This window comes from Oncorhynchus mykiss, chromosome 29 (genome assembly GCF_057628025.1).
Source record: "Oncorhynchus mykiss isolate SJ-2025 chromosome 29, ASM5762802v1, whole genome shotgun sequence".
NCBI classification, from domain to species: domain Eukaryota; kingdom Metazoa; phylum Chordata; class Actinopteri; order Salmoniformes; family Salmonidae; genus Oncorhynchus; species Oncorhynchus mykiss.
The window spans coordinates 2,112,501-2,139,355 of record NC_143050.1 but is presented as its reverse complement, the minus strand read 5'-3'; the positions used below and the strand labels follow the sequence as shown (position 1 = coordinate 2,139,355).

The following is a 26,855-nucleotide window of genomic DNA, read 5'->3' as shown; positions in this document are numbered from 1 at the left end:
ACCTCAGCTGTAGATCTCTGCAGTTCATCCAGAGTGATCATTGGCCTCTTGGCTGCATCTCTGATCAGTCTTCTCCTTGTATGAGCTGAAAGTTTAGAGGGACGGCCAGGTCTTGGTAGATTTGCAGTGGTCTGATACTCCTTCCATTTCAATATTATCGCTTGCACAGTGCTCCTTGGGATGTTTAAAGCTTGGGAAATATTTTTGTATCCAAATCCGGCTTTAAACTTCTTCACAACAGTATCTCGGACCTGCCTGGTGTGTTCCTTGTTCTTCATGATGCTCTCTGCGCTTTTGACGGACCTCTGAGACTATCACAGTGCAGGTGCATTTATACAGAGACTTGATTACACACAGGTGGATTGTATTTATCATCATTAGTCATTTAGGTCAACATTGGATCATTCAGAGATCCTCACTGAACTTCTGGAGAGAGTTTGCTGCAATGAAAGTAAAGGGGCTGAATAATTTTGCACGCCCAATTTTTCCGTTTTTGATTTGTTAAAATTTTTTGAAATATCCAATAAATGTCGTTCCACTTCATGATTGTGTCCCACTTGTTGTTGATTCTTCACAAAAAAATACAGTTTTATATCGTTATGTTTGAAGCCTGAAATGTGGCAAAAGGTCGCAAAGTTCAAGGGGGCCGAATACTTTCGCAAGGCACTGTATGTTCATCTCTAGAGACAGAACACGTCTCCTTCCTGAGCGGTATGATGGCTGCATGGTCCCATGGTGTTTATACTTGCGTACTATTGTTTGTACAGATAAACGTGGTACCTTCAGGCGTTTGGAAATTACTCCCAAGGATGAACTAGACTTGTGGAGGTCCTACAATTCTATTTTCTGAGGTCTTGCCTGATTTCTTTTGATTTCCCCATGATGTCAAGCAAAGAGGCACTGAGTTTGAAGGTAGGCATTGAAATACATCCACAGGTAAACCTCCAATTGACTCAAATTATGTCAATTAGCCTATCAGCAGCTTTTAAAGCCATGAGATAATTTTCTGGAATTTTCCAAGATGTTTAAAGGCACAGTCAACTTAGTGTAAACTTCTGACCCACTGGAATTGTGATACAGTGAATTATAAGTGAAATAATCTGTCTGTTAACAATAGTTGGAAAAAGTACTTGTGTCACGCACAAAGTAGATGTCCTAACCGACTTGCCAAAACTATAGTTTGTTAACAAGAAATTTGTTGAAAATTGTTAGGTTGGAGGTTGGAGTTTTAATGACTCCAACCTAAGTGTATGTAAACTTCTGACTTCAACTGTAGGTAGCTCCTACCTATATATGTATAACTTTATGAGCCGGACTGCCTGTCTTTTGCTAATGATTTATTTTCTGCTTTTAGACGCCCAATGGGCCTTTTTGTTTTTTCTGGCGCCCCCTTGTGTACTGAGCAAGGTATTACAAGGTAATACTGTAAATCCCGGGATGAGAGAAGGACGCTATGATGGACAGCACCCAACCCTACTCTGGATACTTCCCAATATGTGTAACTCATTTACCATGAACACTACATCACAACGTGGAATTCCACATCCCTCACCTGAAAGACACTCGCCCCCTTGGCCAGATCCTCCCTGACCACGATACTGGAGGGGAACGACTCAAACTGAGGCGTCAGTCTGTTGGCTGAGAACAGGTCTGTGTACCCCTCATCCACCCTGGGTCTCCGCAGCGCCGTAGCCTTCTGGAGGAAGAAGAAGAAGAAGAAGACTTTACAGATCTATTTTCTTTGCTCTGCTTTAATCCCAACAGAGGGGCTGGACCAGAGAGACTGGAACAGAGAGACTGGAACAGAGAGACTGGAACAGAGGGACTGGAACAGAGGGACTGGAACAGAGGCGCTAGAACAGAGAGACTGGAACAGAGGGGTTGGAACAGAGAGGCTGGAACAGAGAGACTGGAACAGAGGGACTGGAACAGAGGGACTGGAACAGAGAGACTGGAACAGAGGCGCTAGAACAGAGAGACTGGAACAGAGGGACTGGAACAGAGGGACTGGAACAGAGGGACTGGAACAGAGGGACTGGAACAGAGGCGCTAGAACAGAGAGACTGGAACAGAGGGACTGGAACAGAGGCGCTAGAACAGAGAGACTGGAACAGAGAGGCTGGACCAGAGAGACTGGAACAGAGAGACTGGAACAGAGGGACTGGAACAGAGGGACTGGAACAGAGGCGCTAGAACAGAGAGACTGGAACAGAGGGGTTGGAACAGAGAGGCTGGAACAGAGGGACTGGAACAGAGGGACTGGAACAGAGGCGCTAGAACAGAGAGACTGGAACAGAGGGACTGGAACAGAGGCGCTAGAACAGAGAGACTGGAACAGAGGGGCTGGAACAGAGAGGCTGGAACAGAGGGGTTGGAACAGAGGCGCTAGAACAGAGAGACTGGAACAGAGGCGCTAGAACAGAGGGACTGGAACAGAGGCGCTAGAACAGAGGGACTGGAACAGAGGCGCTAGAACAGAGAGGCTGGAACAGAGGGACTGGAACAGAGGCGCTAGAACAGAGAGACTGGAACAGAGAGACTGGAACAGAGGCGCTAGAACAGAGAGACTGGAACAGAGGCGCTAGAACAGAGAGACTGGAACAGAGGGGTTGGAACAGAGAGGCTGGAACAGAGAGGCTGGAACAGAGAGACTGGAACAGAGAGACTGGAACAGAGAAGCTGGAACAGAGGGGTTGGAACAGAGGCGCTAGAACAGAGAGACTGGAACAGAGGCGCTAGAACAGAGGGACTGGAACAGAGGCGCTAGAACAGAGGGACTGGAACAGAGGCGCTAGAACAGAGAGGCTGGAACAGAGGGACTGGAACAGAGGCGCTAGAACAGAGAGACTGGAACAGAGGCGCTAGAACAGAGAGACTGGAACAGAGGCGCTAGAACAGAGAGACTGGAACAGAGGGGTTGGAACAGAGAGGCTGGAACAGAGAGACTGGAACAGAGGCGCTAGAACAGAGAGACTGGAACAGAGGGGTTGGAACAGAGAGACTGGAACAGAGAGACTGGAACAGAGGGGTTGGAACAGAGAGACTGGAACAGAGAGACTGGAACAGAGAGACTGGAACAGAGAGACTGGAACAGAGGGACTGGAACAGAGAGGCTGGAACAGAGGGGTTGGAACAGAGAGGCTGGAACAGAGAGACTGGAACAGAGAGACTGGAACAGAGGGGTTGGAACAGAGAGGCTGGAACAGAGGGACTGGAACAGAGGGGTTGGAACAGAGAGGCTGGAACAGAGAGACTGGAACAGAGGGGTTGGAACAGAGAGGCTGGAACAGAGAGACTGGAACAGAGGGGTTGGAACAGAGAGGCTGGAACAGAGAGACTGGAACAGAGAGACTGGAACAGAGAGACTGGAACAGAGAGACTGGAACAGAGGGACTGGAACAGAGGCGCTAGAACAGAGAGACTGGAACAGAGGCGCTAGAACAGAGAGGCTGGAACAGAGGGACTGGAACAGAGGCGCTAGAACAGAGAGACTGGAACAGAGGGACTGGAACAGAGGCGCTAGAACAGAGAGACTGGAACAGAGGGGCTGGAACAGAGAGGCTGGAACAGAGAGACTGGAACAGAGAGACTGGAACAGAGAGACTGGAACAGAGGGGCTGGAACAGAGAGACTGGAACAGAGGGACTGGAACAGAGGCGCTAGAACAGAGAGACTGGAACAGAGGGGCTGGAACAGAGAGGCTGGAACAGAGAGACTGGAACAGTGTGAGCCCGATGTCCCTGTCCGAACTAGCTAACTAACTCTGCTCGCAAACACACATGACAATGTACAGCTTGAGCTTGAGCTATACAAAATGATCTCCTTGGCGACTAACTCCATCACAAATGCTGCAGTTTAGGGGTTAAGTGCCTTGAAGTAAGTGCACCTGAGATACGGATTTATTTGTGTTTATTTTTGCATTTTTAGCCCTTTTTCTCCCCAATTTCATGGTATCCAATTGTTTTTTAGTAGTTGTTTTTTAATATTGTCTCATCGCTACAACTCCCGTACGGGCTCGGGAGAGACGAAGGTTGAAAGTCATGCATCCTCCGATACACAACCCAACCAAGCCGCACTGCTTCTTAATCCAACCGAGGAGGCCAGCCGCAACGTGTCGGGGGAAACACCGTGCACCTGGCAACCTTGGTTAGCGTGCACTGTGCGCTCCACAGGAGTCGCTGGTGCGCGATGAGACAAACCCTCCCTAACCCGGACGACGCTAGGCCAATTGTGCGTCGATCCCACGGACCTCCCGGTCGCGGCTGGTTATGACAGAGCCTGGGCGCGAACCCAGAGTCTCTGGTGGCACAGCTGGCGCTGCAGTACAGCGCCCTTAACCACTGCGCCACCCGGGAGGCCCCTGAGATACGGATATTGATAATGATATTGATAATGATATTGATGGCACCTGTAGTACCAGCTCTGCCAGGCTCTGGGCCACTCCTGTCTCTCTGCAGGTGACACTACGAGACGGCATCCCTCCCCGGACCACCGTCACGTTGACGTAGGTCGGCTCCGAGAACAGCTCTCCGTCCGTCGCCTCCACCTTCAGAGGAATAATAATAGAAATAATATTAATACGAAGAAGAACGATAATAATATACAAAATAATAACACTATTAATAATAAAATTAATAACAATATGAACGATGATAATAATATTAAAAATAATAGTAATAATAATAATAACAATAATAATTACATTAATAATAATAGTAATGATAATACAATTATTAATAATAATAACAGTAATGTTAATAATATTATCAATAATAATACAATTGATAATAATAATAACATTAATAATAATATTAATAATAATAATAACATTAATAATAATAATACTGTGTACCAAATGGAACACTGTTATGTGTAGTGCACTATTATAAGGAGAGACATAGGAATTCATAGGGAGACACAGGGAGACATAGGGACACACAGGGAGACACAGGGAGAGACAGGGAGACACAGGGAGACACCGAGAAACACAGGGAGACACAGGGAGACACAAGGAAAACAGGGAGACACAGGGAGACACAGGGAGACACAGGGAAACAAAGGGAGACACAGGGACACACAGGGACACACAGGGAGACACAGGGAGACATAGGGAGACATAGGGATACATAGGGAGACACGGGGAGACATAGGGACACACAGGGAGACACAGTGAGACACAGGGAGACACAGGGAGACATAGGGATACATAGGGAGACACAGGGAGACACAGGGAGACACAGGGAGACATAGGGACACACAGGGAGACACAGGGAGACATAGGAATTCATAGGGAGACACAGAGAGACACAGGGAGACACAGGGAGACATAGGAATTCATAGGGAGACACAGAGAGACACAGGGAGACACAGGGAGACACAGGGAGACACGGGGAGACATAGGGACACACAGGGAGACACAGGGAGACATAGGAATTCATAGGGAGACACAGGGAGACAGGGAGACATAGGGAGACACAGGGACACACAGGGAGACACAGTGAGACACAGGAAGACACAGGGAGACAAAGGGAGACATATGGATCCTGGGATCCATCAATACTATATGTGAAGAAAAGAGAAGACACACACAAACACTCTACACACCCCAAACATTGTTCTTAGTAATGTAATACTGTAGTGTAGTGTAATGTAATACTGTAATCTGTAGTGTAGTGTAATCTGTAATCTGGCGGTGTATGTATTGTGCTGTATGTGTTGTACTGTATGTGTTGTGGTGTATGTGTTGTTGTGTATGTGTAGTGGTGTATGTGTAGTGGTGTATGTGTTGTACTGTATGTGTTGTTGTGTATGTGTTGTGGTGTATGTGTTGTGGTGTATGTGTTGTTGTGTATGTGTTGTACTGTATGTGTTGTGCTGTATGTGTTGTACTGTATGTGTTGTGGTGTATGTGTTGTACTGTATGTGTTGTGGTGTATGTGTTGTGGTGTATGTGTTGTACTGTATGTGTTGTGGTGTATGTGTTGTGGTGTATGTGTTGAGGTGTATGTGTTGTTGTGTATGTGTTGTACTGTATGTGTTGTTGTGTATGTGTTGTACTGTATGTGTAGTGGTGTATGTGTTGTGGTGTATGTGTTGTACTGTATGTGTTGTGGTGTATGTGTTGTACTGTATGTGTTGTGGTGTATGTGTTGTGCTGTATGTGTTGTGGTGTATGTGTAGTGGTGTATGTGGTGTACTGTATGTGTTGTGGTGTATGTGTTGTGGTGTATGTGGTGTATGTGTAGTGGTGTATGTGTTGTACTGTATGTGTAGTGGTGTATGTGTTGTGGTGTATGTGTTGTGGTGTATGTGTTGTACTGTATGTGTTGTTCTGTATGTGTTGTGGTGTACTGTATGTGTAGTGGTGTATGTGTTGTGGTGTATGTGGTGTGGTGTATGTGTAGTGGTGTATGTGTAGTGGTGTATGTGTTGTTGTGTATGTGTTGTACTGTATGTGTAGTGGTGTATGTGTTGTACTGTATGTGTAGTGGTGTATGTGTTGTGGTGTATGTGTAGTGGTGTATGTGTTGTGGTGTATGTGTTGTACTGTATGTGTTGTACTGTATGTGTAGTGGTGTATGTGTTGTGGTGTATGTGTTGTGGTGTATGTGTAGTGGTATATGTGTTGTGGTGTATGTGTTGTTCTGTATGTGTTGTACTGTATGTGTTGTGGTGCATGTGTTGTGGTGCATGTGTTGTACTGTATGTGTAGTGGTGTATGTGTAGTGGTGTATGTGTAGTGGTGTATGTGTTGTGGTGTATGTGGTGTGGTGTATGTGTTGTTCTGTATGTGTTGTACTGTATGTGTTGTGGTGTATGTGTTGTACTGTATGTGTAGTGGTGTATGTGTAGTGGTGTATGTGTAGTGGTGTATGTGTTGTGGTGTATGTGGTGTGGTGTATGTGTAGTGGTGTATGTGTAGTGGTGTATGTGTTGTTCTGTATGTGTTGTGGTGTATGTGTTGTGGTGCATGTGTTGTGGTGCATGTGTTGTACTGTATGTGTAGTGGTGTATGTGTAGTGGTGTATGTGTTGTGGTGTATGTGTTGTGGTGTATGTGTAGTGGTGTATGTGTTGTTCTGTATGTGTTGTACTGTATGTGTTGTGGTGCATGTGTTGTGGTGCATGTGTTGTACTGTATGTGTAGTGGTGTATGTGTAGTGGTGTATGTGTTGTGGTGTATGTGTTGTGGTGTATGTGTTGTGTTGTATGTGTTGTACTGTATGTGTGTTGTCCTTGTGGCATTAATAGTTTGTTAATTTCAATACCTTGAGGTTGAAGACTGCAGTACACAGGGAACATTTTAGGGATACATAAGGGATGCATAGGGATACATAGGGATACATAGGGGATACATAAGGGATACATAGGGACAACATAGGGGATACATAGGGATACATAGGGGATACATAGGGGATACATAGTGGATACATAGGGACAACATAGGGGCTGCATAGGGGATACATAGGGATACATAGTGGATACATAGGGGATACATAGGGACAACATAGGGGATACATAGGGATACATAGGGGATACATAGGGGATACATAGTGGATACATAGTGGATACATAGGGACAACATAGGGGCTGCATAGGGGATACATAGGGATACATAGGGGATACATAGTGGATACATAGGGACAACATAGGGGCTGCATAGGGGATACATAGGGATACATAGGGGATACATAGGGGATACATAGGGACAACATAGGGGATACATAGGGAGACATAGGGGCTGCATAGGGGATACATAGGGATACATAGGGGATACATAGGGACAACATAGGGGATATATAAGGACAACATAGGGGCTGCATAGGGGATACATAGGGATACATAGGGGATACATAGGGGCTGCATAGGGGATACATAGGGATACATAGGGGATACATAGGGATACATAGGGGATATATAAGGACAACATAGGGGCTGCATAGGGGATACATAGGGATACATAGGGGATACATAGGGACAACATAGGGGATACATAGGGGATACATAGGGATACATAGGGGATATATAAGGACAACATAGGGGATACATAGGGGATACATATGGATTGTTTTATTTTTTATTGAACTTTCATTTAATTTGGCAAGCATAAGATATACATAGGAATACATAGGGTTACATAGGGGTGTATAGGGACTGAATAGGGATACATAGGGTAGCATAGGGAAGACATGGGGGTACATAGGGATACCTTGAGGTTGAAGACAACCGTCTTGAGGTTAGCGGAGGCCAGGGACCTCCTCAAGGCCAGGGCGCCAGAATCTGGGTTAAGGTTGAAGTAGTCCAGGTCATTACCTGACAGGATCCTGTACTTAACCAGCCCCAGGTCGTCTATGTCTGCAATACAAAACAATTCAGGTTGAGGAGCACAGGGTTAAGCAGGCAGGTAGCCTAGTGGTTAGAGTGTAGAGGCGGCAGGTAGCCTAGTGGTTAGAGTGGAGGGGTGGCAGGTAGCCTAGTGGTTAGAGTGGAGGGGCGGCAGGTAGCCTAGTGGTTAGAGCATTGGGCCAGTAACCGAAAGGTTGCTAGATTGAATCCCCCGAGCTGACAAGATAAAAAAATATGTCGTTCTGCCCCCTGAACAAGGAAGTATTCCTGCTGTTCCCCGGTAGGCCGTCATTGTAAAATCAAAAAATATTATGCAAGAACAGCTCAAATAAGCAAAGAGAAACAACAGTCCATCATTACTTTAAGACATGAAGGTCAGTCAATATGGACAATTTCAAGAACTTTGAAAGTTCCTTCAAGTGCAGTCGCAAAAACCATCAAACGCTATGATGAAACTGGCTCTCATGAGGACCGCCACAGGAAAGGAAGACCCAGAGTTACCTCTGCTGCAGAGGATAAGTTCATTAGAGTTAACAGCCCAAATAAATGCTTCACAGAGTTCAAGTAACAGACGCATCTCAACATCAACTGTTCAGAGGAGACTGCGTGAATCAGGCCTTCATGGTCGAATTGCTGCAAAGAAACTACTACTAAAGGACACCAATATGAAGAAGAGATTTGCTTGGGCCAAGAAACACAAACAATGGACATTAGACTGGTGGAAATCTGTCCTTTGGTCTGATGAGTCCAAATTTGAGATTTTGGTTGCAACTGCCGTGTCTTTGTGAGACGCAGAGTAGGTGAACGGATGATCTCTGCATGTGTGGTTCCCACCGTGAAGCATGGAAGAGGAGGTGTGATGGTGTGGGGGAGCTTTGCTGGTGACGCTCTCTATGATTTATTTAGAATTCAAGGCACACTTAACCAGCATGGCTACCACAGCATTCTGTAGCGATACACCATCACATCTAGTTTGGGCTTAGTGGGACTATCATTGGTTTTTCAACAGGACAATAACCCAAAACACACCTCCAGGCTGTGTAAGGGCTATTTGACCAAGAAGGAGAGTGATGGAGTGCTGCATCAGATGACCCGGCCTCTACAATCAACCGACCTCTACCCAATTGAGATGGTTTGGGATGATTTGGACCGCAGATTGAAGGAAAAGCAGCCAACAAGAGTTCAGCGTATTATTATTTTTTTTTTTAAATGTAACGTTTATTTAACTAGGCAAGTCACTAAAGAACAAATTCTTATTTACAGTAACGGCCTACCCCGGCCAAACCCTAACCCGCATATGTGGGAACTCATCCAAGACTGTTGGAAAATCATTCCAGTTGAAGCTGGTTGAGAGAATACCAAGAGTGTGCAAAGCTGTCATCAAAGCAAAAGGTGGCTACTTTAAAGAATCTAAATTCAAAACTACAGTTTGATTTGCTTAATCCCTTTTTTGGTTACTACATGATTCCATATGTGTTATTTCATAGTTTTGATGTTTTCACTATTATTTTACAATGTAGAAAAAATGAAAAAATAAGGAAAAACTTTTGAATGAGTAGGTGTGTCTAAACTTTTGACTGCTAAACTCCCCAAATACAGGTGTGCCACGCTTGTAGCATCATACCCAACAATACTCAAGGCTGTAATCGCTGCCAAAGATAATTCAACAAAGTACTGAGGAAAGGGTCTGAAAACTTATGTAAATGTAATATTTATATGTATACAGAGTGCATTGGGAACGTATTCAGACCCCTCCAATCCTTCCACATTTTGTTACGTTACAGCAGTATTCTAGCATTATTCTAGCATTATTCTAGCATTATTCTAGCATTATTCTAGCATCATTCTAGCATTATTCTAGCCTTATTCTAGAACCTTTGACAGTGCATGTCAGACTAAAAATCAAGTCATGATGGAGAAGGATTGTATTGAGGTACAGATCTGGGGAAGAGTACCAAAACATTTCTGCAGCATTGAAGGTCCCCAAGAACACAGTGGCCTCCATCATTATTAAATGGAAGAAGTTTGAACGACCAAGACTCTTCCTAGAGCTAAGCAATCGGGGGAGAAGGGCCTTGGTCAGGCAGGTGACCAAGAACCCAATGGTCACTCTGACAGAGCTCCAAAGTTCCTCTGTGGAGATGGGAGAACCTTCCAGAAGGACAACCATCTTTGCAGTACTCCACCAATCAGGCCTTTATGGTAGAGTGGCCAGACGGAAGCCACTCCTCAGTAAAAGGCACATGACAACCCGCTTGGAGTTTGCCAAAAGGCACCTAAAGACTCTCAGACCATGAGAAACAAGATTCTCTGGTCTGATGAAACCAAGATTGAACTCTTTGGCCTGAATGCCAAGCGTCACATCTGGAGGAAACCAGGCTCCGGATTTCACCATGCCAATACCATGCCTACGGTGATGCATGGTGGTGGCAGCATCATGCTGTGGGGATGTTTTTCAGTGGCAGGGACTGGGAGACTAGTCAGGATCGAGGCAAAGATGAACGGAGCAAAGTACAGAGAGATCCTTGCTGAAAACCTGCTCCAGAGCGCTCAGGGCCTTCCGACTTGGGCAAAGGTTCACCTTCCAACAGGACAACGACCCTAAGCACACAGCCAAGACAACGCAGGAGTGACTTCGGGACTCTGAAGTCTCTGAATGTCCTCGAGTGGTCTAGCCAGAGCCCGGACTTGAACCCGATCGAACATCTCTGGACAGACCTGAAAAAAGCTGTGCAGCGAAGCTCCCCACCTGACAGAGCTTGAGAGGATCTTCAGAGAAGAATGGGAGAAACTCCCCAAATACAGGTGTGCCAAGCTTGTAGCATCATACCCAACAATACTCAAGGCTGTAATCGCTGCCAAAGATAATTCAACAAAGTACTGAGGAAAGGGTCTGAAAACTTATGTAAATGTAATATTTCAGTTTTATTTTTTAAATAAATTGGCAACGATTTCTAAAAACACGTTTTCGCTTTGTGATTATGAGGTATTGCGTGTAGAGTGATGAGGGGAAAAAACTATTTAATCCATTTTAAAATGAGGCTGTAACGTAACAAAATGTGGGGTAAGTCAAGGGGTCTGAATACTTTACGAAGGCACTGTTTATACAAATTATCCAATGGATTATGATCAAGTGCTGGTAAAAACCTACTATTTATACTATTATGCTATATTTATACTATTATACTATATTTATACCATTATCCTATATTTATACTATTATACTATATTTAAACTATTATACTATATTTATACTATTATACTGTATTTATACCATTATACTATATGTATACTATTATACTATATTTATACCATTATACTATATTTATACTATTATACTATATTTATACTATTATACTATATTTATACCATTATACTATATTTAAACTATTATACTATATTTATACTATTATACTGTATTTATACCATTATACTATATTTATACTATTATACTATATTTATACTATATTTACACTATTATACTATATTTATACCATTATACTATATTTAAACCATTATACTATATTTATACTATTATACTATATTTATACCATTATACTATATTTATACTATTATACTATATTTATACCATTATACTATATTTATACTATTATACTATATTTATACCATTATACTATATTTATACTATTATACTGTATTTATACCATTATACTATATTTATACTATTATACTATATTTATACTATATTTATACTATTATACTATATTTATACTATTATACTGTATTTATACCATTATACTATATTTATACTATATTTATACTATTATACTATATTTATACTATTATACTATATTTATACTATTATACTATATGTATACTATATTTATACTATTATACTATATTTATACTATTAAACTATATTTATACTATTATACTATATTTATACCATTATACTATATTTAAACCATTATACTATATTTATACTATTATACTATATTTATACCATTATACTATATTTATACTATTATACTATATTTATACCATTATACTATATTTATACTATTATACAATATTTATACTATTATACTATATTTATACTATGGGACTAAACCCCTATTTGACCCATAGGTTGGTTGTGCTGCGATCCAAGTGGGAGATCGGAAATTACGGACTCGCAAAGAGGAAGAACTGTGCAGCTGTTTCTGATTAATAATGAACTAATTAATAAACAATACCATGCTGGTGGATGGTAACATTCAAATAAAACCCAGCTCTGAAACAAAACATAGACCGGAAGAAAATAAAAAAATCAGGTCCTTCTGCTGGTGTGGGGAGTCCCTAACTAGTTTGGTTTCCATCCAATTGGCGACAGATTTTCATGCGAACATTCTAAAATATGAGCATTTTCCCACCAGTGGTGTTTCCACCAACCTGACTTGTTTCAGCCTCAGTGTTTCCACCAACCTGACTAGTTTCCCTCCAGTGTTTCCACCAAACTGACTTGTTTCAGCCTCAGTGTTTCCACCAACCTGACTAGTTTTCCTTCAGTGTTTCCACCAAACTGACTTGTTTCAGCCTCAGTGTTTCCACCAACCTGACTAGTTTCCCTTCAGTGTTTCCACCAAACTGACTTGTTTCAGCCTCAGTGTTTCCACCAACCTGACTAGTTTTCCTTCAGTGTTTCCACCAAACTGACTTGTTTCAGCCTCAGTGTTTCCACCAACCTGACTAGTTTCCCTTCAGTGTTTCCACCAAACTGACTTGTTTCAGCCTCAGTGTTTCCACCAACCTGACTAGTTTCCCTTCAGTGTTTCCACCAAACTGACTTGTTTCAGCCTCAGTGTTTCCACCAAACTGACTAGTTTCCCTCCAGTGTTTCCACCAAACTGACTAGTTTCCCTCCAGTGTTTCCACCAAACTGACTTGTTTCCCCTCAGTGTTTCCACCAAACTGACTAGTTTCCCCCCAGTGTTTCCACCAACCTGACTAGTTTCCCTTCAGTGTTTCCACCAAACTGACTTGTTTCAGCCTCAGTGTTTCCACCAACCTGACTAGTTTCCCTTCAGTGTTTCCACCAAACTGACTTGTTTCAGCCTCAGTGTTTCCACCAACCTGACTAGTTTCCCTACAGTGTTTCCACCAAACTGACTTGTTTCAGCCTCAGTGTTTCCACCAAACTGACTAGTTTCCCTCCAGTGTTTCCACCAAACTGACTAGTTTCCCTCCAGTGTTTCCACCAAACTGACTTGTTTCCCTCCAGTGTTTCCACCAAACTGACTAGTTTCCCCCCAGTGTTTCCACCAAACAGACTTGTTTCCCTCCAGTGTTTCCACCAAACTGACTTGTTTCCCTCCAGTGTTTCCACCAAACGGACTTGTTTCCCTCCAGTGTTTCCACCAAACTGACTTGTTTCCTACCAGTGTTTCCACCAAACTGACTTGTTGGCTAAAATGACGTAGGGCACATAAAACATACTTTTCCGTTTCAGTTTTTATGTACCAAATAAAAATCTAAAGGTCAAAGTGTTTCCATCACCTTTTCCACTCTACTGATGGTATCGCTACAAAAACTGTCACGTTATAATATACCCACTCTGATCACAGCACGTGCCCCTCTAGCCAACAGCTCACTGATACAGTGGGGCTAGTCTACATTACAGCTCACAGATACAGTGGGGCTAGTCTAGATTACAGCTCACAGATAGAGTGGGGCTAGTTTAGATTACAGCTAGAGTGGGGCTAGTCTAGATTACAGCTCACAGATACAGTGGGGCTAGTCTAGATTACAGCTCACAGATACAGTGGGGCTAGTCTAGATTACAGCTCACAGATACAGTGGGGCTAGTCTAGATTACAGCTCACAGATACAGTGGGGCTAGTCTAGATTACAGCTCACAGATACAGTGGGGCTAGTCTAGATTACAGCTCACAGATACAGTGGGGCTAGTCTAGATTACAGCTCACAGATACAGTGGGGCTAGTCTAGATTACAGCTCACAGATACAGTGGGGTTAGTCTACAGGATGAGATTATTATGGATAAGAGTGAGAATGTTTTTTTTTGTCAAACGGCAGTCAAGCATCGATCATCGTGTCACCAGAATAAGACCCTTGATATTTATTGGAAAGGAGCATCAAGCTCATCACCAGGAACGTTCACCCCCCCCGGTGAAGTTCATCACCAGGAACGTTCATCCCCCCCCCCCCCCCCCCCGGTGAAGTTCATCATCATGTATTTAATCTGTAACCTAATAAACTGCATGGTTTCCCCGAGTCATACTGAGACGACCACACAACATATCATCGCGTGACTCCCAAGTTTTCTTATGATTTGACAATATTTGCGCATAAAGGCATTTCCTCCACCATTTCTCGCATAATTTATTTTACTGAAACAAAAAGATGTCGAACGTGGTTATTGACAATGATCAATCAAGTACAAGGGAGGCGTGAAAACCCACAGACACTCATTCCTCGAGGACTGGAGTTGGACACATGATTTTGCCTCTGGGTTACCTACCCACAGCTGACATGGTGACGATGTTCTGGCCTACAGGGAAGTCCTGTTCGATCATCCCTCGGCAGCCAACCCTCTCAAACAAAGGTCTGTTGTCATTTACGTTGATGAGGCGCACTGTCACGTTGACCTCGTTCTCCCGCCGGTATGGAGAACCCCAGTCTGAGGCCCGGACGGAGAACATGTAGAGATCAGATGACGTCTCGTAGTCCAGCTCTCTAGTGGTCCTCAGCTGAGAGAAGAGGGGAGATGAGGAGAGGAGAGGAGAGGAGAGGAGAGGACAGGAGAGGACAGGACAGGACAGGACAGGACAGGACAGGAGGAAAGGTGATAAGATCAAATAAGATATGTTTGTCAATCATTGCAGCATGTACTGTATACACACACAGTGAGGATCAACCAGCCCCAACAGTACCTCTCCTGAGTCCTGATCTATGGTGAAGGGTAGCGCCTGAAGTCCAGCAATGCTGTGGGTGATACACCCGTTCTCCCCTTTGTCATCGTCCACCGCCGACACCACCAAGATCACCGTGCCGACCGGCATGGTCTCTTCGATTGACACGTCGTACGCCGGCCTGGCGAACGTGGGCGTGTTGCCGTTTGCGTCCTCTATGGTGACCTGAGTTAAAGATGAGATACAAACAGAAGAGAAGATCAGATTTGTTTGTCAACAAAGACGACAACAACAACAACATATTACAAATCAGATCAAACACATTAAAATCACCTGGACCCTGGTTCTGAGTTTACTGCCCTGCTCCAACACTTCCAGCTCCACAACGTCCTGCGATAGGCTGGTCAGAGGGGTTGTCGTAGTGATGACCCCGGTCAGAGGGTTGATGAGGAAGTACGGTGAGGCAGAGAAGGTGCTGAAGCTGTAGTTGACGTTGGGAGGGCCTGGGGTGATCCGCACTTCCACTATGATGGTGCCAGGCGGCGCTATCTCACTCAGTCTCACCTGGTAGAGCTGTTTGTCAAATCTCACCTGGAAAATCAAGTCACAACGTGTGTTTTCTTGCTGTTATACCAAAGTGAACTACATCGAGCTTATCTATTGGTATAAAATAGGAGCATTGTGTAATTAAAATGGCTTTGTTGTTATGATATTGTTATGATATTGTTATGGTGTTTTGATGGTGTTGTTATGGTGTTGTTATGGTGTTGTTATGGTGTTGTTATGGTATTGTGATGGTGTTGTTATGGTGTTGTTATGGTGTTGTTATGGTGTTGTTATGGTATTGTTATGGTGTTGTTATGGTGTTGTTATGGTGTTGTTATGGTGTTGTGATGGTGTTGTGATGGTGTTGTGATGGTGTTGTCATGGTGTTGTTATGGTGTTGTTATGGTGTTGTTATGGTATTGTGATGGTGTTGTGATGGTGTTGTGATGGTGTTGTTATGGTGTTGTTATGGTATTGTGATGGTGTTGTTATGGTGTTGTTATGGTGTTGTTATGGTGTTGTTATGGTATTGTGATGGTGTTGTTATGGTGTTGTGATGGTGTTGTGATGGTGTTGTTATGGTGTTGTTATGGTGTTGTTATGGTATTGTGATGGTGTTATGGTGTTGTGATGGTGTTGTTATGGTATTGTGATGGTATTGTTATGGTGTTGTTATGGTGTTGTGATGGTGTTGTTATGGTGTTGTTATGGTGTTGTTATGGTGTTGTGATGGTGTTGTTATGGTATTGTGATGTTGTTATGGTGTTGTGATGGTGTTGTTATGGTGTTGTTATGGTGTTGTTATGGTGTTGTTATGGTGTTGTTATGGTGTTGTTATGGTATTGTGATGGTGTTATGGTGTTGTGATGGTGTTGTTATGGTATTGTGATGGTATTGTGATGGTGTTGTTATGGTGTTGTGATGGTGTTGTTATGATATTGTTATGATATTGTTATGGTGTTTTGATGGTGTTGTTATGGTATTGTGATGGTGTTGTTATGGTGTTGTTATGGTGTTGTTATGGTATTGTGATGGTGTTGTTATGGTGTTGTGATGGTGTTGTTATGGTATTGTGATGGTGTTATGGTGTTGTGATGGTGTTGTTATGGTATTGTGATGGTATTGTTATGGTGTTGTGACGATATTGTTATGGTGTTGTTGTGGTGTTGTTATGGTATTGTTATGGTGTTGTTATGGTATTGTTATGGTATTGTTATGGTGTTGTTATGGTGTTGTTATGGTGTTGTTATGGTGTTGTGACGATATTGTTATGGTGTTGTTGTGGTGTTGTTATGGTATTGTTATGGTATTGTGGTGGTGTTGTGATGGTGTTTCGATGGTGTTGTGACGATATTGTGTTGGTGTTGATATGGTGTTGATATGGTGTTGTTATGGTATTGTTCACTAGAACAAAAAATTAAAAACTCAGACACATTTAAAAAGACACTGAACAGCAGAGAGAGGGAAAAGCTAAAACAATGAAAATGAAATTGAATGAAGACACGACCGTCAAATGACTCACCTGGAGAGCCTGAGGTTTTCTAACTAACACCTGGACCACCTGAGTGTTGGAGAACAAAGGAGGGGTTCCTCTGTCTTTAGCCTGGAGGGTCAGGTTACAACCGTATGGAAACTTCTTCCAGTCCACGGGCTCTGACGTCTTCACCTAGAGATGGGAGGAGAAGAGGAGATTAGAAGAGATAAAAGAAGGGGAGGTGATGAGGAGAGGAGAGGAGAGGAGAGAGGAGAGGAGAGGAGAGGAGAGGAGAGGGGGGAGAGGAGAGGAGAGGAGAGGAGAGGAGGGGAGGGGAGGGGAGGGGAGGGGAGGGGAGGGGAGAGGAGAGGAGGCGAGGCGAGGAGGCGAGGCGAGGCGAGGCGAGGCGAGGCGAGGCGAGGCGAGGCGAGACGAGAGGAGAGGAGAGGAGGCGAGGCGAGGCGAGGCGAGACGAGAGGAGAGGAGAGGAGAGGAGAGGAGAGGAGAGGAGGAGAAGACTACCTTGTACTCGTTCCCGACCGGAGAGCGGTCCACCTTAAACTGTTCCAGTGGGTCCCCCTCGACGATGGAGACCCACTCGATGTCCCCGCACACCCCCTCATCCTGGTCCTCCACCGTGACCACAGCAAACACAGGGTCTTGGTCCAACCACGATGGCACCAGGGCCACCATAGACAGCACCGGAGAAAACTCATTCACCGGTTCAACCGTCAGGACCACCTGGATTTATTGATTGAATGACAGATTTTTGGATAAAACGATCAAACAGTTAAAGACAAATGTCAAAGTACAAATAAAACCGAGAGGATAACACATAGAGGAAAATAGAATATAACTTCATTGTCCATTGAGTAGAATAGAAATGAGCCTTATGTGTTTTCTAACACCTCCAGGTACACATACATACACACAAACATACGCACATACATACGCACATACATACAGTACATACAATACATACAATACATACAATACAATACAATACATACATACAATACATATATATATATATATATATATATATATATATACAGTGCCTTGCGAAAGTATCCGGCCCCCTTGAACTTTGCTACCTTTTGCCACATTTCAGGCTTCAAACATAAAGATATAAAACTGTATTTTTTGTGAAGAATCAACAACAAGTGGGACACAATCATGAAGTGGAATGACATTTATTGGATATTTCAAACTTTTTTAACAAATCAAAAACTGAAAAATTGGGCGTGCAAAATTATTAAGGCACTGTATATATATATATATATATATATATATATATATACATACAGTGGGGCAAAAAAGTATTTAGTCAGCAACCAATTGTGCAAGTTCTCCCACTTAAAAAGATGAGAGAGGCCTGTAATTTTCATCATAGGTACACGTCAACTATGAAAAAAATCCAGAAAATCACATTGTAGGATTTTTAATGAATTTATTTGCAAATTATGGTGGAAAATAAGTATTTGGTCACCTACAAACAAGCAAGATTTCTGGCTCTCACAGACCTGTAACTTCTTCTTTAAGAGGCTCCTGTGTCCTCCACTCGTTACCTGTATTAATGGCACCTGTTTGAACTTATCAGTATAAAAGACACCTGTCCACAACCTCAAACAGCCACACTCCAAACTCAACAGCCAAGACCAAAGAGCTGTCAAAGGACACCAGAAACAACATTGTAGACCTGCACCAGGCTGGGAAGACTGCATCTGCAATAGCTAAGCAGCTTGGTTTGAAGAAATCAACTGTGGGAGCAATTATTAGGAAATGGAAGACACACAAAACCACTGATAATCTCCCTCGATCTGAGGCTCCACGCAAGATCTCACCCCGTGGGGTCAAAATGATCACAAGAACGGTGAGCAAAAATCCCAGAACCACACAGGGGGACCTAGTGAATGACCTGCAGAGAGCTGGGACCAAAGTAACAAAGCCTACCATCAGTAACACACTACGCCACCAGGGACTCAAATCCTGCAGTGCCAGACGTGTCCCCCTGCTTAAGCCAGTACATGTCCAGGCCCGTCATAGATACAATACATACACACAATAAATACAATACATTTGTTTTGTTGTGTTTGCCCGACCCGGGGATTGAACTAGCAACCTGCAGGCTGCTAGCTCGCTTCTCTTAACCTTCTAGTCCCTGGTCGGACAAAACAGGAACTAGAGATACCTTAGCGGTGCTAGTGACTCGGTCGGAGAGAACAGGGACTAGAGATACCTTAGCGATGCTGCTGACCCCGTTGGACAGAACAGGAACTAGAGATACCTTAGCGGTGCTGCTGACCCCGTTGGACAGAACAGGAACTAGAGATACCTTAGCGGTGCTAGTGACTCGGTCGGACAGAACAGGAACTAGAGATACCTTAGCGGTGCTAGTGACTCGGTCGGACAGAACAGGGACTAGAGATACCTTAGCGATGCTGCTGACTCGGTTGGACAGAACAGGAACAAGAGATACCTTAGCGGTGCTGCTGACTCGGTCGAACAGAACAGGAACTAGAGATACCTTAGCGGTGCTAGTGACTCGGTCGAACAGAACAGGAACTAGAGATACCTTAGCGGTGCTAGTGACTCGGTCGGACAGAACAGGGACTAGAGATACCTTAGCGGTGCTAGTGACTCGGTCGGACAGAACAGGGACTAGAGATACCTTAGCGATGCTGCTGACTCGGTCGAACAGAACAGGAACTAGAGATACCTTAGCGGTGCTAGTGACTCGGTCGAACAGAACAGGAACTAGAGATACCTTAGCGATGCTGCTGACTCGGTTGGACAGAACAGGAACTAGAGATACCTTAGCGGTGCTAGTGACTCGGTCAGACAGAACAGGAACTAGAGATACCTTAGCGATGCTGCTGACTCGGTTGGACAGAACAGGAACTAGAGATACCTTAGCGGTGCTAGTGACTCGGTCGGACAGAACAGGAACTAGAGATACCTTAGCGGTGCTGCTGACCCCGTTGGACAGAACAGGAACTACAGATACCTTAGCGGTGCTGCTGACCCCGTTGGACAAAACAGGAACTACAGATACCTTAGCGGTGCTGCTGACCCCGTTGGACAGAACAGGAACTAGAGATGGTGTGGGGGCTGTGCTTTGGCAAAGTGGGTGGGGTTATATCCTTCCTGTTTGGCCCTGTCCGGGGGTGTCCTCGGAGTGGGCCACAGTGTCTCCTGACCCCTCCTGTCTCAGCCTCCAGTATTTATGCTGCAGTAGTTTATGTGTCGGGGGGCTAGGGTCAGTTTGTTATATCTGGAGTACTTCTCCTGTCCTATTCGGTGTCCTGTGTGAATCTAAGTGTGCGTTCTCTAATTCTCTCCTTCTCTCTTTCTCTCTCTCGGAGGACCTGAGCCCTAGGACCATGCCCCAGGACTACCTGACATGATGACTCCTTGCTGTCCCCAGTCCACCTGGCTGTGCTGCTGCTCCAGTTTCAACTGTTCTGCCTTATTATTATTCAACCATGCTGATCATTTATGAACATTTGAACATCTTGGCCATGTTCTGTTATAATCTCCACCCGGCACAGCCAGAAGAGGACTGGCCATCCCACATATGCTCTCTCTAATTCTCTCTTTCTTTCTCTCTCTCGGAGGACCTGAGCCCTAGGACCATGCCCCAGGAATACCTGACATGATGACTCTTTGCTGTCCCCAGTCTACCTGACTGTGCTGCTGCTCCAGTTTCAACTATTCTGCCTTATTATTATTCGACCATGCTGGTCATTTATGAACATTTGAACATCTTGACCATGTTTTGTTATAATCTCCACCCGGCACAGCCAGAAGAGGACTGGCCACCCCACATAGCCTGGTTCCTCTCTAGGTTTCTTCCTAGGTTTTGGCCTTTCTAGGGAGTTTTTCCTAGCCACCGTGCTTCTTCACCTGCATTGCTTGCTGTTTGGGGTTTTAGGCTGGGTTTCTGTACAGCACTTTGAGATATCAGCTGATGTACGAAGGGCTATATAAAATAAATTTGATTGATTGATTGATTGATTGAGATACCTTAGCGGTGCTGCTGACCCCGTTGGACAAAACAGGAACTAGAGATACCTTAGCGGTGCTGCTGACCCCGTTGGACAGAACAGGAACTAGAGATACCTTAGCGGTGCTGCTGACCCAGTTGGACAAAACAGGAACTAGAGATACCTTAGCGGTGCTGCTGACCCCGTTGGACAAAACAGGAACTAGAGATACCTTAGCGGTGCTGCTGACCCCGTTGGACAGAACAGGAACTAGAGATACCTTAGCGGTGCTAGTGACTCGGTCAGACAGAACAGGAACTAGAGATACCTTAGCGATGCTGCTGACTCGGTTGGACAGAACAGGAACTAGAGATACCTTAGCGGTGCTGCTGACCCCGTTGGACAAAACAGGAACTAGAGATACCTTAGCGGTGCTGCTGACCCCGTTGGACAGAACAGGAACTAGAGATACCTTAGCGGTGCTGCTGACCCCGTTGGACAGAACAGGAACTAGAGATACCTTAGCGGTGCTGCTGACCCCGTTGGACAGAACAGGAACTAGAGATACCTTAGCGGTGCTGCTGACCCCGTTGGACAAAACAGGAACTAGAGATACCTTAGCGGTGCTGCTGACCCCGTTGGACAAAACAGGAACTAGAGATACCTTAGCGGTGCTGCTCACCCCGTTGGACAGAACAGGAACTAGAGATACCTTAGCGATGCTGCTGACCCCGTTGGACAAAACAGGAACTAGAGATACCTTAGCGGTGCTGCTGACCCCGTTGGACAGAACAGGAACTAGAGATACCTTAGCGATGCTGCTGACTCAGTTGGACAGAACAGGAACTAGAGATACCTTAGCGGTGCTGCTGACCCCGTTGGATAGAACAGGAACTAGAGATACCTTAGCGGTGCTGCTGACCCCGTTGGACAGAACAGGAACTAGAGATACCTTAGGGGTGCTGCTGACCCCGTCGGACAGAACAGGAACTAGAGATACCTTAGCGATGCTGCTGACCCGTTGGACAGAACAGGAACTAGAGATACCTTAGCGGTGCTGCTGACCCCGTTGGACAGAACAGGAACTAGAGATACCTTAGCGGTGCTGCTGACCCCGTTGGACAAAACAGGAACTAGAGATACCTTAGCGGTGCTGCTGACCCCGTTGGACAGAACAGGAACTAGAGATACCTTAGCGATGCTGCTGACTCGGTTGGACAGAACAGGAACTAGAGATACCTTAGCGGTGCTGCTGACCCCGTTGGTCCCGTAGAGCTTTATCCCTCGGTCCACCGCTCGTACCTCCAGCTCCATCCGCTGCCCCGTTATTGGCTGGCCCGTCAGGGTCACGACCCCGCTGGTGGGGTGCACCGAGAACAGCTCCACACGCTCCCTGGGGACAAGTCACATCAAACTTTATTCTATAAAGCACATTTCTTACAATGGGTCGTTCTGACTCTGACAAGGCATACTTACTTGCCTTATATTTGGTAAAGCACTATGCAGTGCAAAGTGCTTCCCAAACATACAGGGTTCTTCACAAAGCATTCACACCCTTCCACATGTTGTTGTGTTGTTGTTGTGTTACAGCCTGAACATGGATTAAATACCCCATAATGAATTTAACATGGATTAAATACCCCATAATGAATTTAACATGGATTAAATACCCCATAATGAATTTAACATGGATTAAATACCCCATAATGAATGTAACATGGATTAAATACCCCATAATGAATTTAACATGGATTACATACCCCATAATGAATTTAACATGGATTAAATACCCCATAATGAATGTAACATGGATTAAATACCCCATAATGAATTTAACATGGATTAAATACCCCATAATGAATTTAACATGGATTAAATACCCCATAATGAATTTAACGTGGATTAAATACCCCATAATGAATGTAACATGGATTACATACCCCATAATGAATTTAACATGGATTAAATACCCCATAATGAATTTAACATGGATTAAATACCCCATAATGAATTTAACATGGATTAAATACCCCATAATGAATTTAACATGGATTAAATACCCCATAATGAATGTAACATGGATTAAATACCCCATAATGAATTTAACATGGATTAAATACCCCATAATGAATTTAACATGGATTAAATACCCCATAATGAATTTAACATGGATTAAATACCCCATAATGAATTTAACATGGATTAAATACCCCATAATGAATTTAACATGGATTAAATACCCCATAATGAATGTAACATGGATTAAATACCCCATAATGAATTTAACATGGATTAAATACCCCATAATGAATTTAACATGGATTAAATACCCCATAATGAATGTAACATGGATTAAATACCCCATAATGAATTTAACATGGATTAAATACCCCATAATGAATTTAACATGGATTAAATACCCCATAATGAATTTAACATGGATTAAATACCCCATAATGAATGTAACATGGATTAAATACCCCATAATGAATTTAACATGGATTAAATACCCCATAATGAATTTAACATGGATTAAATACCCCATAATGAATTTAACGTGGATTAAATACCCCATAATGAATGTAACATGGATTACATACCCCATAATGAATTTAACATGGATTAAATACCCCATAATGAATTTAACATGGATTAAATACCCCATAATGAATTTAACATGGATTACATACCCCATAACGAATTTAATGTAAAAACAACAGGAGGAGGACAGAGGAACAACACCAATACCTGAAGAAGTAGTAAAACTGCCCGTTGGATCCGACGTCTGCGTCCGTGGCCGTTACCCTGCCAACGCTGGCGCCCAGCGGAGAGCCCTCGGGGACCACGAAGGAGTAGGAGGTCGGGGCAAACAGAGGTCGAAGGTCGTTCATGTCTAGGATGTTGACGAAGACGGTGGTGAAGGCCTCCAGCCCACCTTGTGCTGTGGCCCGCACCTACACACACCACACACACACACACACACACACACACACACGATTGATTTTGGGGAAAAGATGCACTGATAACATTGACCCCACAAGACACCCATCCCTACCCCACAGGACACCCATCCATACCCCACAGGACACCCATCCCTACCCCACAGGACACCCATCCATACCCCACAGGACACCCATCCATACCCCACAGGACACCCATCCATACCCCACAGGACACCCATCCATACCCCACAGGACACCCTCCATACCCCACAAGACACCCATCCATACCCCACAGGACACCCATCTATACCCCACAGGACACCCAACCATACACCACAGGACACCCTCCATACCCCACAGGACACCCATCCATACCCCACAAGACACCCATCCATACCCCACAAGACATGCCACCAGAGGTCTCTTCACAGTCCCCAAGTCCAGAACAGACTATAGGAGGCACCCAGTACTACATAGAGCCATGACTACATGGAACTCTATTCCACAGTACTACATAGAGCCATGACTACATGGAACTCTATTCCACAGTACTACATAGAGACATGACTACATGGAACTCTATTCCACAGTACTACATAGAGCCATGACTACATGGAACTCTATTCCACAGTACTACATAGAGACATGACTACATGGAACTCTATTCCACAGTACTACATAGAGCCATGACTACATGGAACTCTATTCCACAGTACTACATAGAGCCATGACTACATGGAACTCTATTCCACAGTACTACATAGAGCCATGACTACATGGAACTCTATTCCACAGTACTACATAGAGCCATGACTACATGGAACTATATTCCACAGTACTACATAGAGACATGACTACATGGAACTCTATTCCACAGTACTACATAGAGCCATGACTACATGGAACTCTATTCCACAGTACTACATAGAGCCATGACTACATGGAACTCTATTCCACAGTACTACATAGAGCCATGACTACATGGAACTCTATTCCACAGTACTACATAGAGCCATGACTACATGGAACTCTATTCCACAGTACTACATAGAGACATGACTACATGGAACTCTATTCCACAGTACTACATAGAGCCATGACTACATGGAACTCTATTCCACAGTACTACATAGAGCCATGACTACATGGAACTCTATTCCACAGTACTACATAGAGCCATGACTACATGGAACTCTATTCCACAGTACTACATAGAGCCATGACTACATGGAACTCTATTCCACAGTACTACATAGAGCCATGACTACATGGAACTCTATTCCACAGTACTACATAGAGCCATGACTACATGGAACTCTACTCCACAGTACTACATAGAGCCATGACTACATGGAACTCTATTCCACAGTACTACATAGAGCCATGACTACATGGAACTCTATTCCACAGTACTACATAGAGACATGACTACATGGAACTCTATTCCACATCAGGTAACTGATGCAGCAGTAGAATCAGATTTAAAAAGCAGATAAAAACACACCTCATGGAACAGCAGGGACTGTGAAGAGACACACACACAGGTACAGACACACCTATACACATGATAGCATACTATGATAGCACTATACACACATGTACACATGGATTTTATGTTTTAGATATGTGGTAGTGGAGTAGGGGCCTGAGGACACACACGCAATGTGTTGTAAAATCTGATGTGAATGTATTGTAATGTTTAAAAAAATGTCTAACTGCCTTAATTTTGCTGGACCCCAGGAAGAGTAGCTGCTGCCTTGACAGGAACTAATGAGGATCCATAATAAACCCCAGGAAGAGTAGCTGCTGCCTTGACAGGAACTAATGGGGATCCATAATAAACCCCAGGAAGAGTAGCTGCTGCCTTGACAGGAACTAATGGGGATCCATAATAAACCCCAGGAAGAGTAGCTGCTGCCTTGACAGGAACTAATGGGGATCCATAATAAACCCCAGGAAGAGTAGCTGCTGCCTTGGCAGGAACTAATGGGGATCCATAATAAACCCCAGGAAGAGTAGCTGCTGCCTTGGCAGGAACTAATGGGGATCCATAATAAACCCCAGGAAGAGTAGCTGCTGCCTTGACAGGAACTAATGGGGATCCATAATACACCCCAGGAAGAGTAGCTGCTGCCTTGGCAGGAACTAATGGGGATCCATAATAAACCCCAGGAAGAGTAGCTGCTGCCTTGGCAGGAACTAATGGAGATCCATAATAAACCCCAGGAAGAGTAGCTGCTGCCTTGACAGGAACTAATGGGGATCCATAATAAACCCCAGGAAGAGTAGCTGCTGCCTTGGCAGGAACTAATGGGGATCCATAATAAACCCCAGGAAGAGTAGCTGCTGCCTTGGCAGGAACTAATGGGGATCCATAATAAACCCCAGGAAGAGTAGCTGCTGCCTTGACAGGAACTAATGGGGATCCATAATAAACCCCAGGAAGAGTAGCTGCTGCCTTGGCAGGAACTAATGGGGATCCATAATAAACCCCAGGAAGAGTAGCTGCTGCCTTGGCAGGAACTAATGGGGATCCATAATAAACCCCAGGAAGAGTAGCTGCCGCCTTGACAGGAACTAATGGGGATCCATAATAAACCCCAGGAAGAGTAGCTGCTGCCTTGGCAGGAACTAATGGGGATCCATAATAAACCCCAGGAAGAGTAGCTGCTGCCTTGGCAGGAACTAATGG

At 44.2% G+C, this 26,855-nt stretch overlaps 1 protein-coding gene across 1 annotated transcript in view; it reads right to left on the bottom strand.

Moving 5' to 3' along the window:
- The window catches only part of fat3b (FAT atypical cadherin 3b), a 297,423-nt gene that overhangs the window by 251,000 nt on the left and 19,568 nt on the right, over positions 1-26,855 (bottom strand). The window contains exons 4-13 of the mRNA XM_090226225.1: positions 23,970-24,175; positions 22,461-22,614; positions 17,758-17,976; positions 17,284-17,427; positions 15,549-15,806; positions 15,224-15,440; positions 14,825-15,073; positions 8,209-8,354; positions 4,409-4,546; positions 1,553-1,696 (exon numbers count right to left, since the gene is read on the bottom strand). Coding sequence (XP_090082351.1) covers positions 1,553-1,696; positions 4,409-4,546; positions 8,209-8,354; positions 14,825-15,073; positions 15,224-15,440; positions 15,549-15,806; positions 17,284-17,427; positions 17,758-17,976; positions 22,461-22,614; positions 23,970-24,175 — 1,875 coding nt within the window. The remainder of the gene's footprint in view (positions 1-1,552; positions 1,697-4,408; positions 4,547-8,208; positions 8,355-14,824; positions 15,074-15,223; positions 15,441-15,548; positions 15,807-17,283; positions 17,428-17,757; positions 17,977-22,460; positions 22,615-23,969; positions 24,176-26,855) is intronic.